The sequence below is a fragment of the Cervus elaphus genome, chromosome 19, assembly GCF_910594005.1.
Source record: "Cervus elaphus chromosome 19, mCerEla1.1, whole genome shotgun sequence".
Taxonomy (NCBI): domain Eukaryota; kingdom Metazoa; phylum Chordata; class Mammalia; order Artiodactyla; family Cervidae; genus Cervus; species Cervus elaphus.
Window position 1 is genome coordinate 77516037 of NC_057833.1, and position 14560 is coordinate 77530596.

Consider the following 14560-nt stretch of genomic DNA (forward strand, 5'->3'; position numbering starts at 1 on the left):
TTGCCATGAATTGATGGGACCGGATACCATGATCTTAGTTTTCTGAACATTGAGCTTTAAGCCAACTTTTTCACTCTCCTCTTTCACTTTCAACAAGAGGCTCTTTAGTTCTTCTTCGCTTTCTGCCATAAGGGTGGTATCATCTGTATATCTGAGGTTATTGATATTTCTCCCGGCAATCTAGATTCCAGCTTGTGCTTCATCCAGCCCAGCATGTCTCATGATGTACTCTGCATATAAGTTAAATAAGCAGGGTGACAATATACAGCCTTGATGGGCTCCTTTCCCAATTTAGAACTAGTCTGTTGTTCCATGTCCAGTTCTAACTGTTGCTTCTTGGCCTGCATACAGATTTCTCAAGAGGCAGGTCAGGTGGTTTGATATTCCCATCTGTTGAAGAATTTTCCAGAGTTTGCTGTGATCCACACAGTCAAAGGCTTTGGCATAGTCAATAAAGCAGAAATAGATGTTTTTCTGGAACTCTCTTGCTTTTTTGACGATCCATCGAATGTTGGCAATTTGATCTCTGGTTCCTCTGCCTTTTCTAGGGCTTTTCAACTTAGGGCTATTCAACCCCAGAAAGATTATAGACCCCGGGGGACTTCCATCAGTGGATCCCTGACCTCAGCAAGCCTTTGTTAATCGAGACCTGAGGAGGAGGGTAGGAAAGAGGGAGGGGACCCAAGACATTGCCCCAGGAAGTGGCTCCCAGTCTCCTGAGTGCATCAGAATTACCTGGGTGCCTGTTTAAAATACTCATTCCGGCCTCCACCCCCAGGGATACTGAGCTGCTTTGTCTAGGGTGGGGCCAGGGACTCTACATTATAACCACCACCCTGGGTGATGGTCCTGACGCTGGTTGTCTGATCCGATTCTTGAGAAACACTTCCCCAGGTGTTGGGCGTGATCCTGGAGCGCAGAGGAGGTGTCTACCGTGGCTCTGCGGTGCAGGAGCCTCAGGCCTGCCAGGCTCATGGCACAGCATCCTCCCTGCTCACCAGGTGAAAAGAACCAGCATTTCCAGCTCCCTGTCCATGCTCAACTGGCAGAGATGCACAAGGGCTAGTCATCAAAGGTTAAGACTGGAGAGGAGGGCAGTGCAACTAAAGCACAGGGAGCCTGCTGGCTGCTTAGTCAGCCCAAGAACGAGGGAAGGCTGGCCTGACAGCTGTCAGAATATCCACAGAGACCTGCATCGGAGTCACTAGCAGAAGCTCCAACAGGTGAGAGGGCAGTGGCAGGCAAGAGGCTGGTGGAAGGGGCATAGTGATGTCTCTCATGGCCTTATGGCTTGCATGGTGTAAGAACAGTGGGGGAGCATGAAGGATTCCTTCATTCAGACTCAGAAGAATTTATGAAGATGTTAGTTACTTCTCATGTGGCCCAGTGCTCAGGGATGGGGGTGCATCATAAGGTACAGAAAGACTTTCTCTTCCTCTGAGTGAAGGAAGTCAATGTGAAACGAGGAATGAAAGCATTTTTCATTTATCAGTAAGCCTTCCTCAGTGATCAATGCAAAGAAACAGAGGAAAACAATAAAATGGGAAAGACTAGAGATCTCTTCAAGAAAATTAGAGGTACCAAGGGAACATTTCATACAAAGATGGGCACAATAAAGGACAGAAATGGTATGGACCTAACAGAAGCAGAAGATATTAAGAAGAGGTGGCAAGAACACACAGAAGAACTGGACAAAAAAGATCTTCATGACCCAGATAACCACAATGGTAGAATCACTCACCTAGAGCCAGACATCCTGGAATGTGAAGTGTAGTGGGCCTTAGGAAGTATCACTATGAACAAACCTAGTGGAGGTAATGGAATTCTAATTGCACTATTTAAAATCCTAAAAGATGATGCTGTTAAAGTGCTGCACTCAGTATACCAGCAAATTTGGAAAACTCAGCAATGGCTACAGGACTGGAAAAGGTCAGTTTTCATTCCAATCCCAAAGAAAGGCAATGCCAAAGAATGTTCAAACTACCGCACAATTGCACTCATCTCGCATCCTAGTAAAATAATGCTCAAAATTCTCCAAGCCAGGCTTCAATAATATGTGAACCATGAAATTCCAGATGTTCAAGCTGGATTTAGAAAAGGCAGAGGAACCAGAGATCAAATTGCTAACACCCATTGGATCATCGACAAAGCAAGAGAGTTTCAGAAAAATATCTATTTCTGCTTTTTTGACTGTGTGAAAGCCTTTGACTGTGTGGATCACAGCAAACTCTGGAAAATTCTTCAACAGATGGGAATACCAGACCACCCGACCTGCCTCCTGAGAAATCTGTATACAGGTCAAGAAACAACAGTTAGAACTGGACATGGAACAACAGACTGGTTCCAAATTGGGAAAGGAGCCCATCAAGGCTGTATATTGTCACCCTGCTTATTTAACGTATATGCAGAGTATATCATGAGACATGCTGGGCTGGATGAAGCACAAGCTGGAATCAAGATTGCCAGGAGAAATATCAATAACCTCAGATATACAGATGACACCACCCTTATGGCAGAAAGCAAAGAAGAACTAAAGAGCCTCTTGTTGAAAGTGAAAGAGGAGAGTGAAAAAGTTGGCTTAAAACTCAACATTCAGAAAACTAAAATCATGGTATCTGGTCCCATTAATTCATGGGAAATAGATGGGGAAACAATGGAAATAGTGGGAGACTTTATTTCTTTGGGCTTCTAAAATCACTGCAGATGGTGACTGCAGCCATGAAATTAAAAGAAGCTTGCTCCTTGGAAGAAAAGTTATGATCAACCTAGACAGCATATTAAAAAGCAGAGACATTACTTTGCCAACAAAGGTCCATCTAGTCAAAGCTTTGGTTTTTCCAGTCGTCACATAGGGATGTGAGAATTGGATTATAAAGAAAGCTGAGTGCCGAAGAATTGATGCTTTTGCACTGTGGTGTTGGAGAAGGCTCTTGAGAGTCCCTTGGACAGCAAGGAGATCCAACCAGTCCATCCTAAAGGAAATCAGTCCTGAATATTCATTGGAAGGACTGATGTTGAAGCTGAAAGTCCAATACTTTGGCCACCTGATGTGAAGAATGGACTCATTGGAAAAGACCCTGTTGCTGGGAAAGATTGAAGACAGGAGGAGAAAGGGAAGACAGAGGATGAAATGGTTGGATGGCATCACCGACTCAATGGACATGAGTTTGAGTAAACTCTGGGAGTTGGTGATGGACAGGGAGGCCTGGTGTGCTGCAGTCCATGGGGTCACAAAGAGTTGGACATGACTGAATGACTGAAATGAACTGAACTGAACAAGGAAAAGTTAGAACAGCATGATGCGATGATGAGTCAGCAGTGGAGTTGTGGGGACCAGGCAGGATTTGCAGTTAGAAGTGTTTCTATGTACACAGTTGCATCCTCCCTCCACCCCCAACCCCCAGGGCCAGGACACTTTTCAGATTTGTGACCGCATGGACTGTAGCCTACCAGGTTCCTCCATCCATGGGATTCTCCAGGCAAGAATACTGGAGTGGGTTGCCATTTCCTTCTCCAGGAGATCTTCCCAACCCAGGGATTGAACTCGGGTCTCCCGCATTGTAGGCAGACGCTTTACGGTCTGAGCCACCAGGGAAGTCTTCAGATACTTAAGGTAGCTCAGATGGTAAAGAATCTACCTGCAATGCGGGAGACCTGGGCTTGATCCCTGGGTTGGGAAGATCCCCTGAAGGAGGGCGTGGCATTCCACTCCAGTATTCTTGCCTGGAGAATTCCATGGACAGAGGAGCCTGGGAGGCTACAGTCCCTAAAGTCACAATGAGCTGGACACAACTGAGCAAGTAACACTTTCTTTTTTCACCAGAGGTATCATTACCTTGGGGAACCTGAATGCACTTTTTTACTTACAAGAGTGCAAGGGTACAAAGATATGTGATCACTATTAGATGTCACCTGGGTTTGTTTTGTCATATTTACCTGGACACCATGCATCCATTGTCACTCATTCTTTCATGCAAAGAGTGTTCGCCAAGCAGCCAGGTACATGCAGGGCTGGACTGGTAGACAAAGAAGATATTTCCCCCAGCACCCCTCACCTCTGACTGCCCTAGTTACTACCAGTTGATGTCTTTCTGCATCCCTGGCATTCTCCAGCATCTGTTGCTCTTGTTGTTGTTCCGTCGCTAACTTGTGTCCAATTGTTTGTGATCCCACGGACTGCAACACCATAGGCTCCCCTGTCCAACATCTAGTTCTGTGATTTTTCATGGCTATGTCCTGTGAAGTTCTCTAAAGTGAATTTCTAGCCTTCCTGGTCCACCTACCAAATCTCCCATCATCATCTTTGTTAAACAGGATGGTCTCCATCCCTGGTCAAGTGTTTGTCACTCAGGAATCATGGGTTCAGTCCCAGGTTGGTTGATTCCTCCCACATGCCTGAAGTTCACTAGCTGGTAAATCTCACTCACATCTCTCGACAGTGTTGATGGTGGGTGAGGTCATCACCCCAGTCCCAGAGAGGAAGGCAGTGGGCACTTGATGAGGTCACAGCCCTCAAGGAGTGATGCTGGGCCAGACTCAGAGGAGCTCACCCCAAAACCCCACTCTCAACCCCTCCACACTGCCTCTAAGCAGAGATGATGCTTCCAATTGGACCTCTAGGGATGAAAGTCGCTTCCCATATATATGAAATAAGAAGACTTTACAACATGGATTGAATCTTTCCTGTTGTGATTTAAAAAAAAAAAAAATGTGCCACACTCCATCACCCATGCTGGTATGCAACATACAGTGGAAAAGTACCTGATGGAGATGAAGAGTCTAGTGTGTGAATCATAAATATTTATTCATTAAATGATAGGAATATTCAGCCCCCTCCTCATTCCATCCTCTCTGTGAGACAACTGGTAAGTTCATCCTACAAAGCTGAGGCCTCAGCATCCGAAACAGACAAAAACCAGTGACAGGGAGTAAAAGCTGATTAATCCCACAATTGCAGTCCACATGGCATGTTTTATAACCCTATTATCTGCCAAATCCTCTCTTATCCCAAGTTCAAGATAATTAAAATAATTTGATTCAATGGGCAGAAGCTTAATAATTCAGGTTTAGACCTGATGTTGAAAGGCCAAGAGTTATTTATATCACTTACCCCCTATCACTGATTGCTTAGCAAGCATGGTGCCTCATCACTGGAATTTATTTATAATGTTGAGGTCCCAGATAAAATACTTTCCATGCAGAGGCAGTAAACCCCAACATTTATTTGGTTAATAGATTAACTAGGAAGATGTACGAAGATTACTGAGTGGAAGCCAAGTAAGGTTTTTATTATAGCTGCTATCTTAGAAACTATTCTACAGAAAAGTTCAGTTCAGGTCAGAAAACCTGATGATTAAAAAATGTGTCAACCCCTCTGTAGTATTCTACCTACAGAGATAATTTTGCCCATAGGATGCTTGCTTAGAGCAGGACAAACTGCAGTTCAAAAAGTAATATCATGACCTATATTCCCAACATTATCAGGCCACTGGTAAAGCTGTCTTCATCTAGGGAAAAAAAAAGTGATAATGAACAAAATTAACTGAAAAAGACTTCTGGCTTGAGTAGTGCAATGTGACCATGGAACTTTCCAGATAGAGTGATCTCACTGGGAAAAGTGGTCCTTGGGAGTGAAGGTCTCTCTCTGGCCCACCATTCATGGGTCAGCTTAGCAGAAGGAAGCTCACAGGTGTGGGGTTTGGGGAGTTTGAGGGAATTGTGTCCTGGAAGTGAGACTCTCAAACTGACCCCTTTTTGCATAAGCATCCACACCAGGAGTAAACCTGATCCATAGCTGCACCAACAAGCAGCTTAAAGAAGAATAAAAATAAGAACACTCAAAACTTATGTAAGGGACTGGGTAATTTTCTGGAAAAGATTCATTAGCATTTAAATAACAAGCTCCACTATTTAAGCTCCACTTATCACGTTGACAGTGCCTGGGAGACATGCAAACTCCTACCCAGGAGAAAGTTTTTCTGTCTCTTTGAGGACCTCTCTCCTAGCATTTAGGCAGAGAAACCCAATTATCATTCATACCTGTCTGTCCAGAGAGCTTGGCGCTCCAGCATAACTCATTTACATTCTAATCAAGGCCCCCCGAAATCCTCCAATAAAGTCGTCTGTGGAATTTTGCAAGTAACGGATGAAATGTGTCTGAAAATCAATGCCCCAGAGAATTATGCACCAAGACGGAGCATTTTGATGATCCAGGAAATCTTAAAATATATCGACCGAGCTGCCATCTTTATGCTTCTCTGCAGCGTTGGAGAATGATGGATTAGATTCAAAGTCTGATAACTGGAAACTGGCAAAAAGGAAAATTCCCCCACTTTAAAAGAAAATCATTTCACCACTTTCAAGTGTCATGCCCCATGACCCCGCATGGAATTATAGACGAGCTAGTGTCACGCAGACACCATGCCTGACTCTTAAGGGTCTGACTGAGGACACACTTGGCCAAGTAATGGGCAGTCTTGGACTGACAGGTGGGGTCTTGAGTTCTGTTCTTATCCCTTAACAGCTGCATCACTTCTCTCTGAGCTTCCATCGCTTCAGCTGTAAAGTGACTCTGAGCTGCATGTATTCATCCTTTTCATCCAAAGTAGTCAGTGTCCAGGGATCACAGTGGACTCTCAGTTAATTTTGGATGATCCCAGGATGAACGCCCTTACTCTGTCCTGCAGAAACTTGGAGGCTCAGGAGCATCATGAGTCCATGTCATCAGGCCACAGGTTCTCCCTTTGTTTTTTGTTATTTAGTAAGTGCTCCATTAGCGATAAACAGTCATCACAGATGGCAGTGTAGAGAGGTAGCCAGATCAGTTTTGAAATAGAACCGCCTAAAATTCCTCTTTGAAAAGCGAGAATTCAAAAATGGAGAAGGACCCTATATTGCCTTCAGGATGGAGCCCCAGAAAGATCATGCCTCTCCCTTTTCCACAGAATTCCAGTGTCCAACACTCTGTGCTGTTGGACCATCTTTTTTTTCTTAGCTAAGAGTTGAGCTAAGAACTCAGTCTACCCACTTGACCTCTTGCCTCTGTTCCCAGACTTAGAGATGATGAAACCCACCTGGCTTCAGCCTGTTTGTCCATAAATCTCTGTGTTTCTGAAGATGGCAGAGCCGGGACATCCGAACATGCATGAACCCTTTGTTCTCCACATTGAATCACCCAAGTCTTCATCAGAGTTCAAACAAGCATGTTGAAGAGATGCTGCCATATACAAAGGGATATGAGAGTGCTTGGACAAAAATGGATCTTCCCTCTTCCCCTGCTCTACAGCATTGCAATTTAGTTGATGAACAACAGTCATACTTGAGGCAGTGAGTTAATATTAGACAGCAATCTATATAGGAGACCCCTGCTTGCTTTCCTAGAGCTGCAGTTAAAAACATGTCACAAACTGCCTGGCTTTTTTTTTTTTTTTAGTGGCTTTAAAGAACCAGAATTTATGTGCTCACAGTTCTGCTAGCGGCAGGTCCAAAGTCAAGGTGTCAGCAGGCCACACCCCCCTCTGAAGCCGGTAGGGAAGTACCTTTCCTTGCCCCTTCCCAGTGTGTGGTGGTGGTCTCCGAGCTCCGCAGTCCAGCTGTGGCCCTTGATCCATCACCCTCTCCTCCTTGTCTGTCTCCTTGTCTTGTGAGGACACCAGTTATGTTAGCTCCAGAAGGCACCCTACTCCAGTCTGGCCTCATCTGAGCTAATAACAAAAGCAGTGACCCCACTTCTAAATACGACCACCATCTGAGGTTCCAGGCTCAGGATATGGGCATATGAATCTTTTTGAGGGAACAGAGTTCAACCTGTAAGAATACCTCGAGGTATACTATAGCAGGGAAGCCCCATTAGAGCATACGTGGCCCAACTCTTCCCTTTTACAGAAGGTGGTGATTCTTAGGAAGTTTAAGTGATATGAGGGGTGTCATGAAACTATTACGAGCCCAGAGCAAGACTCAAATTCATAACTCCTGAGTCCAAATCTGATGTTCTTTCTCTACAGGGATTGTTTAAGTGCTTAAGTATCACATGAGTGCTTCAGACCCTAGGGGAAAGGAAACCAGTGCTCCAGACAGGGCAATCAGGGAGAGCTTCCTGGAGGCAGCATGAGTGGGTCATAGAGCTGAACCGGGAGAACCCCACTCCACACCTTGATCACAGCCAACCACCCTCCCAAAGACAAACACAGACTTTGTTCTGGTTCTTCCCAGATCCCACCACCAGGAGAAATGCCAAGGCTGGGCCCACAGCGAGGAACCGGTACGCCAGCCAGTGGACCCTCAACAGACCCCACCCCACCGTTTCAACACACACCCTCACCACCGACTGGAGGCTGCCAACGCCCAGGGCCACAGGCTCAATGGACAAGGAGAGTGACAGCTACAGCGTCAGCCCCTCTCAAGACACAGGTAGGCCTGCGTGCCCCCTCTTCCCTGAATGAGCAGGACTACACTCAGTTTCAGGGCCCTACCTGCGCCCTTTCAAGGTCACTTTCAAATTGCTAGACCACTGACCTGACAGGTACCGATGAAGCTATGCTTCATTGGCCAAATCTAGGGTCCAGTGAAGTCCGCAAAGCAAAACCAAAGGAATCTATGTGGCAGGCATCCCGAATCTCAGACACACTGCTCCCTCTTCCCTTCACTCCTGCCCTGCAAAGAGAAACACAGAAGTTTCTAAACGTCCTCCCATGATTACAATCACCCTGATTATACTTTGAGGGTGTGTGGCCCACTCCCATCTCCAGGATTAAGACTGGACTTGGAGTTGCATGACAAGGTCACAGCACCCTGGATGGGGAACACGGCTGATCCATTTGACAGTGAAACAGGGCTTGATCATCTTGTCTGTGCCATTTGCCAAGACCTCATCCTAGAGGGAAGACAGAGCCTAAGAATAGCACTGGGTTGCCCACCCTCCCTCCAATCTAAAATTTTGAAAAGAAATTCTATCTAAACTTAATAGCTGTAGGAAATTTTCATACTCATTTTCTTTTTTTCTGGATGATATACTTCAAAAATAGCCTTCCAGAGGTGGAGCATCACCACGTACATTTATTTTTATGGCAGTTATTTCTCTTACAAGAACCTCAGAGTTCCACTGAGGTGACTTCAGAACTTTTGAGTAGGTTTAAAATGTAGAGTCCTCTTACCCAAGATGTACCTTTTAGGGTTCTGGCCGGTCTCCAGTCCCCATAAAGGGTGAGCCTCAAACACAAAGGATGTGCCCCAGGGTTCAGCTGTGATTCTGCCTAGTGACCAATTCCATGCACTTACGTGTTCGTTTCTAAGGATTGGCCTGTATTCCTGCCCCACGGAGGCCACAGGAGCTCAGATCATTCCTGACAATGAAAGTGTCGCTGTGGCCCAGGAAGACTTACAGAGCAGTAAGGGGGCTCTGCCGTTCATGCATATTGCATTCCCACCTGTCTTGAATCCGCCTGCAATGCAGGAGACACGGGTTTGATCCCTGAGTCGGGAAGATCCGCTGGAGGAGGAAATGGCAACCCATTCCAGTATTCTTGTCTGGAGAATCCCATGGACAGAGGAGCCTGGTGGGCTATAGTCCATGGGATCCCAAAGAGTCAGACATGACTGAGCAACTAATCAAGCCAGCTGTCTTAACTAAAAGCAGAAGTTTTCAGGGGGATGTATTGCTGATCTATGGCAATGTCGCATACTGGGGACAGGTACCTCCAGCAAGTCAACTGAAACCCTGAAGCCACATGGCTGAGGTTCACGAAGGTGACCTCACAGTGACAAAGGCAGTCCTCAGATAAAGACCCAGGACTCCTGCCCGGCTGCCCAGTGATGGGGAGAACCAGTCACAGGCCCCCATCACCATGCAGTCAGTGCAGACTCCCAGTGATGACTCATCATCTTGTTTTCTCTTTTTCATGGCACAGATCGAGCGCGAAGCAGCATGGTCTCCACAGAAAGTGCCTCCTCCACTTATGAAGAACTGGCCAGGGCCTATGAGCACGCCAAGATGGAAGAGCAGCTGAGGCACGCCAAGTTCACCATCACGGAGTGCTTCATCTCAGACACATCGTCCGAGCAGTTGACGGCAGGGACAAACGAGTACACAGACAGTCTGACCTCCAGCACCCCTTCAGAGTCGGGGATCTGCAGGTTCACCGCCTCTCCCCCCAAACCTCAGGATGGAGGACGAGTGATGAACATGGCAGTTCCAAAGGCACATCGGCCAGGTGAGACGAGACACGCCTGGACCAGTGTCGGGGAAGTACGTCTTCCCAAGACACACTCTTCCACTGTGAAAGCCTTCTTGGTGTTTAGACTGGTCTTCTGTTTATTGATTGCTGAATCATGTACCACCCCCAAAGCCTAGAGGCTTACAGCAACAGTGATCATTTATTTCATGTATGAATCTGAAACTGAGTCAGAGCTTGGTTGGGACACACGCTCCAGCCGTGTCCATGGGGAAGCCCAGTTAGGATGGAGAAGACATGTTCAGTCGCTCACCTGGAGGGTGGGCTCTGGCCATGTCCTCCCAACATAGGTTTCTCCGTGATCTGGCTTGTGCTTCCTTCTGTCTAAGAGATGGACAGTGGAAATAGCCATTTCCTTAAGCCTGGGCCTGAAAACTGACGCAGCACTTCTGCCATATACTGTCGGTCAAGTGACCACAAAGCTCTGGGAGCCCAGGTTCTAAGAAGGGAGCTCTCCACTGCTTGAGAAGTATTGAAAATTGGGGGTGAGGGTTTCAGAAGGAGAGCAGTCTTACCAGTGAGCCAGCCTCTGGAACTTGGCTTCACTGAGTTGCCCAGTGTGACAGTGAATGGCTGGTATCAGGTTGGCAATATGTTGGTGTCTGCCTTGAGCAGTACAGTGAGTAGGAGCTGCAAACCCTGAGGCCTGCAGGGCCTGGCAGATCCTGTGAATGAGTGAAGAGGGTGAGGAGCAGAGCAAAGGGAGGGAGAGAGACTTGGAGAACTGGAGAGTTCAGTGACTGTAGAGGAAAAAGACTCCAGCAAACTCCTGCCAACTGACCCCGAGTGGAAATGGGGGCCTGTAAGAGGAGATTCTCAAGAGGAGACAGATATTTTGGTTTTCTATGGAGACTCACAGTTTTCAAGTGTTTGCTCAGATTTGTGCAAATCATCATACAGAGCAAATAAAACACATCTTTAGACTGCATCCAAACCATGGCAACCGGTTATAGTTCTCATCTGAAAAATCCTTTTTTTCTTTTTCACCCTGAAGTTTCTGTCTATAGATTTGACTTTGTGCGCTGGCTGATCCATTCTTGTTGAACCCAGTTTTATTTCTCATTTTCCTATTTTCTGAACTGCTATATAGGTTCTATTTCAAAAATGTATATCCATTTAAATCACCACTATTCCTTTGGGCTTTTCAGCAGAAGGCCAGGCTGAAATGAGCTTTATAAATGCATTAAAATATACAAAATAAAGATTGTCTATCTGGCAACTAATCTCCCAAACTGAGTCAAGATCCACACCAGCCGACTATCAAGAATGATGGCTTCATTTATTTCTGTGCTGTCTACCTCCTCAGGGAGAAGATGTTGTTATCAGTGGGTGTTTTTATCCAAAGGACTTTTTGTTGCTGGCATTTATTTGCAAGGCAGATGCAGCATGTGTAGGATAAATATGATGACTTTTTTTGTGGCTGTACAGCTTGAGGTTGAGGAAGACAGGAGAGGAGAAAAGTGAGCCTCTGGGCTCTTGTTTAGTCTTGCTGAGCTGCAGTTGGCTTGTCTATAAAATGGGAATGACACAGACGCCCACTATCTGGGCTTTGTGTAAGCTGTGTGTCGCCTGATGCAGGAGTCAGCAGCAGTAATGGTCATCAGGTCTTGGGGTCTTGCCTGGTTGACGCGCTGCTAAGGCTCCCATGGTGACCCCACTGATGGTCTCAGGATGAGTTGCTGCCCCCCACCCCTTCCTTCCTCCTTTGGTTTATTTTCCTTCCGTGGCCATTGATTCCTGGAGAGCATCCACCTCATTTGTGTGTTACCCAGTTCTATGATACACTGTGACCAAGTGGGACTTCTCAGGAATTCAAGGATGGTTCAATATAAAATCATTAATATTAACAGAATTGGGGGGGTGGGGATACATGATCATTCAAGGCAGAGAAAGCATTTGACAAAACCCAACATTTTTCTCAAAAAAATAAGAACACTCCACAAACTAAGAATAAAAGATAATTCCTTCAACTTGAGAAAAGGCATCTATGTGAAACAGCTAACATCATACTTAATGGTGAAAAATTGAATACTATTTCCCTAAGATCAGGAATCAGAAGAAGATGTCTGCTTTCCCCGCTTCTACTTAATATTGCACTGTAATTTCTAGTAAGGCAAGTTAAGAAAATGGCATCCATATTTGGCAGATAAAAGTAAAGCAGTGGCAAAGATTCCTCCTGCCAATGCAGGAGATACAAGAGATGCAGATTCAATCCCTGGGCCAGGAAGATCCCCTGGAGTAGGAAATGGCACCCACTCCAGTATTCGAGTAGCCTGGCAGGCTAAGTCTCTGGGGCTGCAAAGAGTCCGACACAACTTGAGCAGTGGTTAAGTACTTCACACTCCCATCCGAGACACACACCACACTTCCCCTTGCATACAGCAAGCCCCTGGAGGAGCACCAAGTATGTGTGCAGGTCTTGAAATAGTTAAAGGTTTGTGTCTTGTTGATGACTTGTTGTTCAGTGTTTTTTGACTCATATTAAAAAATGTTTTAACTGTTTTCATGAGATTGTTGCCTGGATCCATCAGAACAATTGAAAATCACAGCTAGGGAAGGTACTATTGTCTTAATATATACACTATTTATGTATTATTTTTTAATCTCATTTTTAAAATTAATTAATCAATTATTTATTTATTTGGCTGTGTTGGGTCTCAGTTGTGGCAAGTGGGATCTTCCTTACATCAGGCGAGATCTTTTGTTGAGGCCCATGGACTCTCTAGTTGTGGCATTCAGGCTCAGTAGTTACAGCACTCAGGCTTAGATGCTCCACGGTTCATGGGATCTTCATTCCCTGACCAGGAATCAAACCCACATTCCCTGCATTGCAAGGTGGATTCTTAACCACTGGACTCCCAGGGAAGTCCCTTAATATACTATTTAGACTAAAATGATTTTATAACTTTAGGTATGAACAAGCTTTTAAATCCACCTGAATTCTAATGTCCACAAACTGTTGTCCACTCTAGATGCCAAAATTATTATTGAACATTTGATATGCTTTTAGAAAAATATGTCATCCTTTGGAAGCCTTCCTATATCTCCTTTATAATGGAACTAAATTAAGCACTGGGCACAAAACCCACAGTTACAATGTAGTATCCTGCTGACTGGAGACTGTCAAAATAGCAGTTCCTTGAACAGGTCTTTCAAACCAAAGTCTTTACCTGTGTTCCCTCGTGTTTCTGAATGTTTATCAGTGATCCAAGTCTCTGGATATCTGTTTTCTTGCCATCAGTTCTTCTTTTTTGATGAGCTTTTTTTTTTTTCCATTTATAATCCCAAGCTTTTAAGTTCATTGCAAATCAGGATTAAGTTAAATGAATTTGGCCAGATTGTGGCTGAAGGAAAATAGGAAAAATGTCTTAGTTATCTTAGTTATCTTTATTTCCCCCCCAGTGCCTCAGATATCTGACAGCATAAAGAGTGTTCAAGAAATATTTTCAACTGACTTAATGCATTGAATATATACTCCTATCACTGCCTGATGTATAGTAGGTGCTTAATAAATGTTATTGAATGAATTAATATATGATGATTGTGATGATGAAAATATTGGCCAATTGGTTCAAATATTACAACTATAGTAAAATAAAAGGGTACATTTAAGTCTACTCCATCTTCCAGCCTAACTTTAAACAAAGTGATTTATTTTCTAATCTTGCTCTTAAGTCAAAACAAACTCTCTTCCACCAATGGGGGTAGTTCCTGATTAAATGTGGACAGCTACTACCAAGGCAGGTATCAAAATCTAGCTTTAGATTTTTAACACATCTGAATTTTGAATTTGCTGCCTTTTTAGGACTTGTGTATTTCAAATCAAATGCAAGTCTTGTAACTTCCATTTTCTTCAATAAGTCATGGCTGGGACTTCCCTGCTGGCCCAGTGGTTAAGACTCTGAGCTCCCAATGCAGGGGGCCCAGGTTCAATCCCTGGTCAGGGAACTAGATCCCAAATGCTGCAACTAAGACCTGGTGCAGCCAAATAAATGAATAAATATTAAAAAAAAAAAATAAGTCATGGCTATTTCCATCTTTAGGGCTTCCCTGGTGGCTCAGAAGGTAAAGAATCTCCCTGCAATGCAGACCTGGGTTCAATTGCGGGTCAGGAAGATTCCCTGGAGGAGGGTATGGCTACCCACTCCAGTATTCTTGCCTGGAAAATTCTATGGACAGAGGAGCCTGGTGGGCTACAGTCCATGGGGTCTCAAAGAGTTGGACATGACTGAGTGACTAACACACATTTACACTTTAAAAACAAAACCAACAAGCCCTCTATTTCTCCGAGAAGCAGCTGGAAAGTTTAACAGCACCGTTTCCTATTGGTC

The 14560-nt window shown here is 45.0% G+C and overlaps 1 protein-coding gene across 1 annotated transcript in view; it reads left to right on the forward strand.

Moving 5' to 3' along the window:
• Positions 1-14560, forward strand: part of DSCAM (DS cell adhesion molecule) — an 823896-nt gene that overhangs the window by 796088 nt on the left and 13248 nt on the right. Inside the window, exons 31-32 of the mRNA XM_043875189.1 lie at positions 8212-8409; positions 9906-10208. Coding sequence (XP_043731124.1) covers positions 8212-8409; positions 9906-10208 — 501 coding nt within the window. The remainder of the gene's footprint in view (positions 1-8211; positions 8410-9905; positions 10209-14560) is intronic.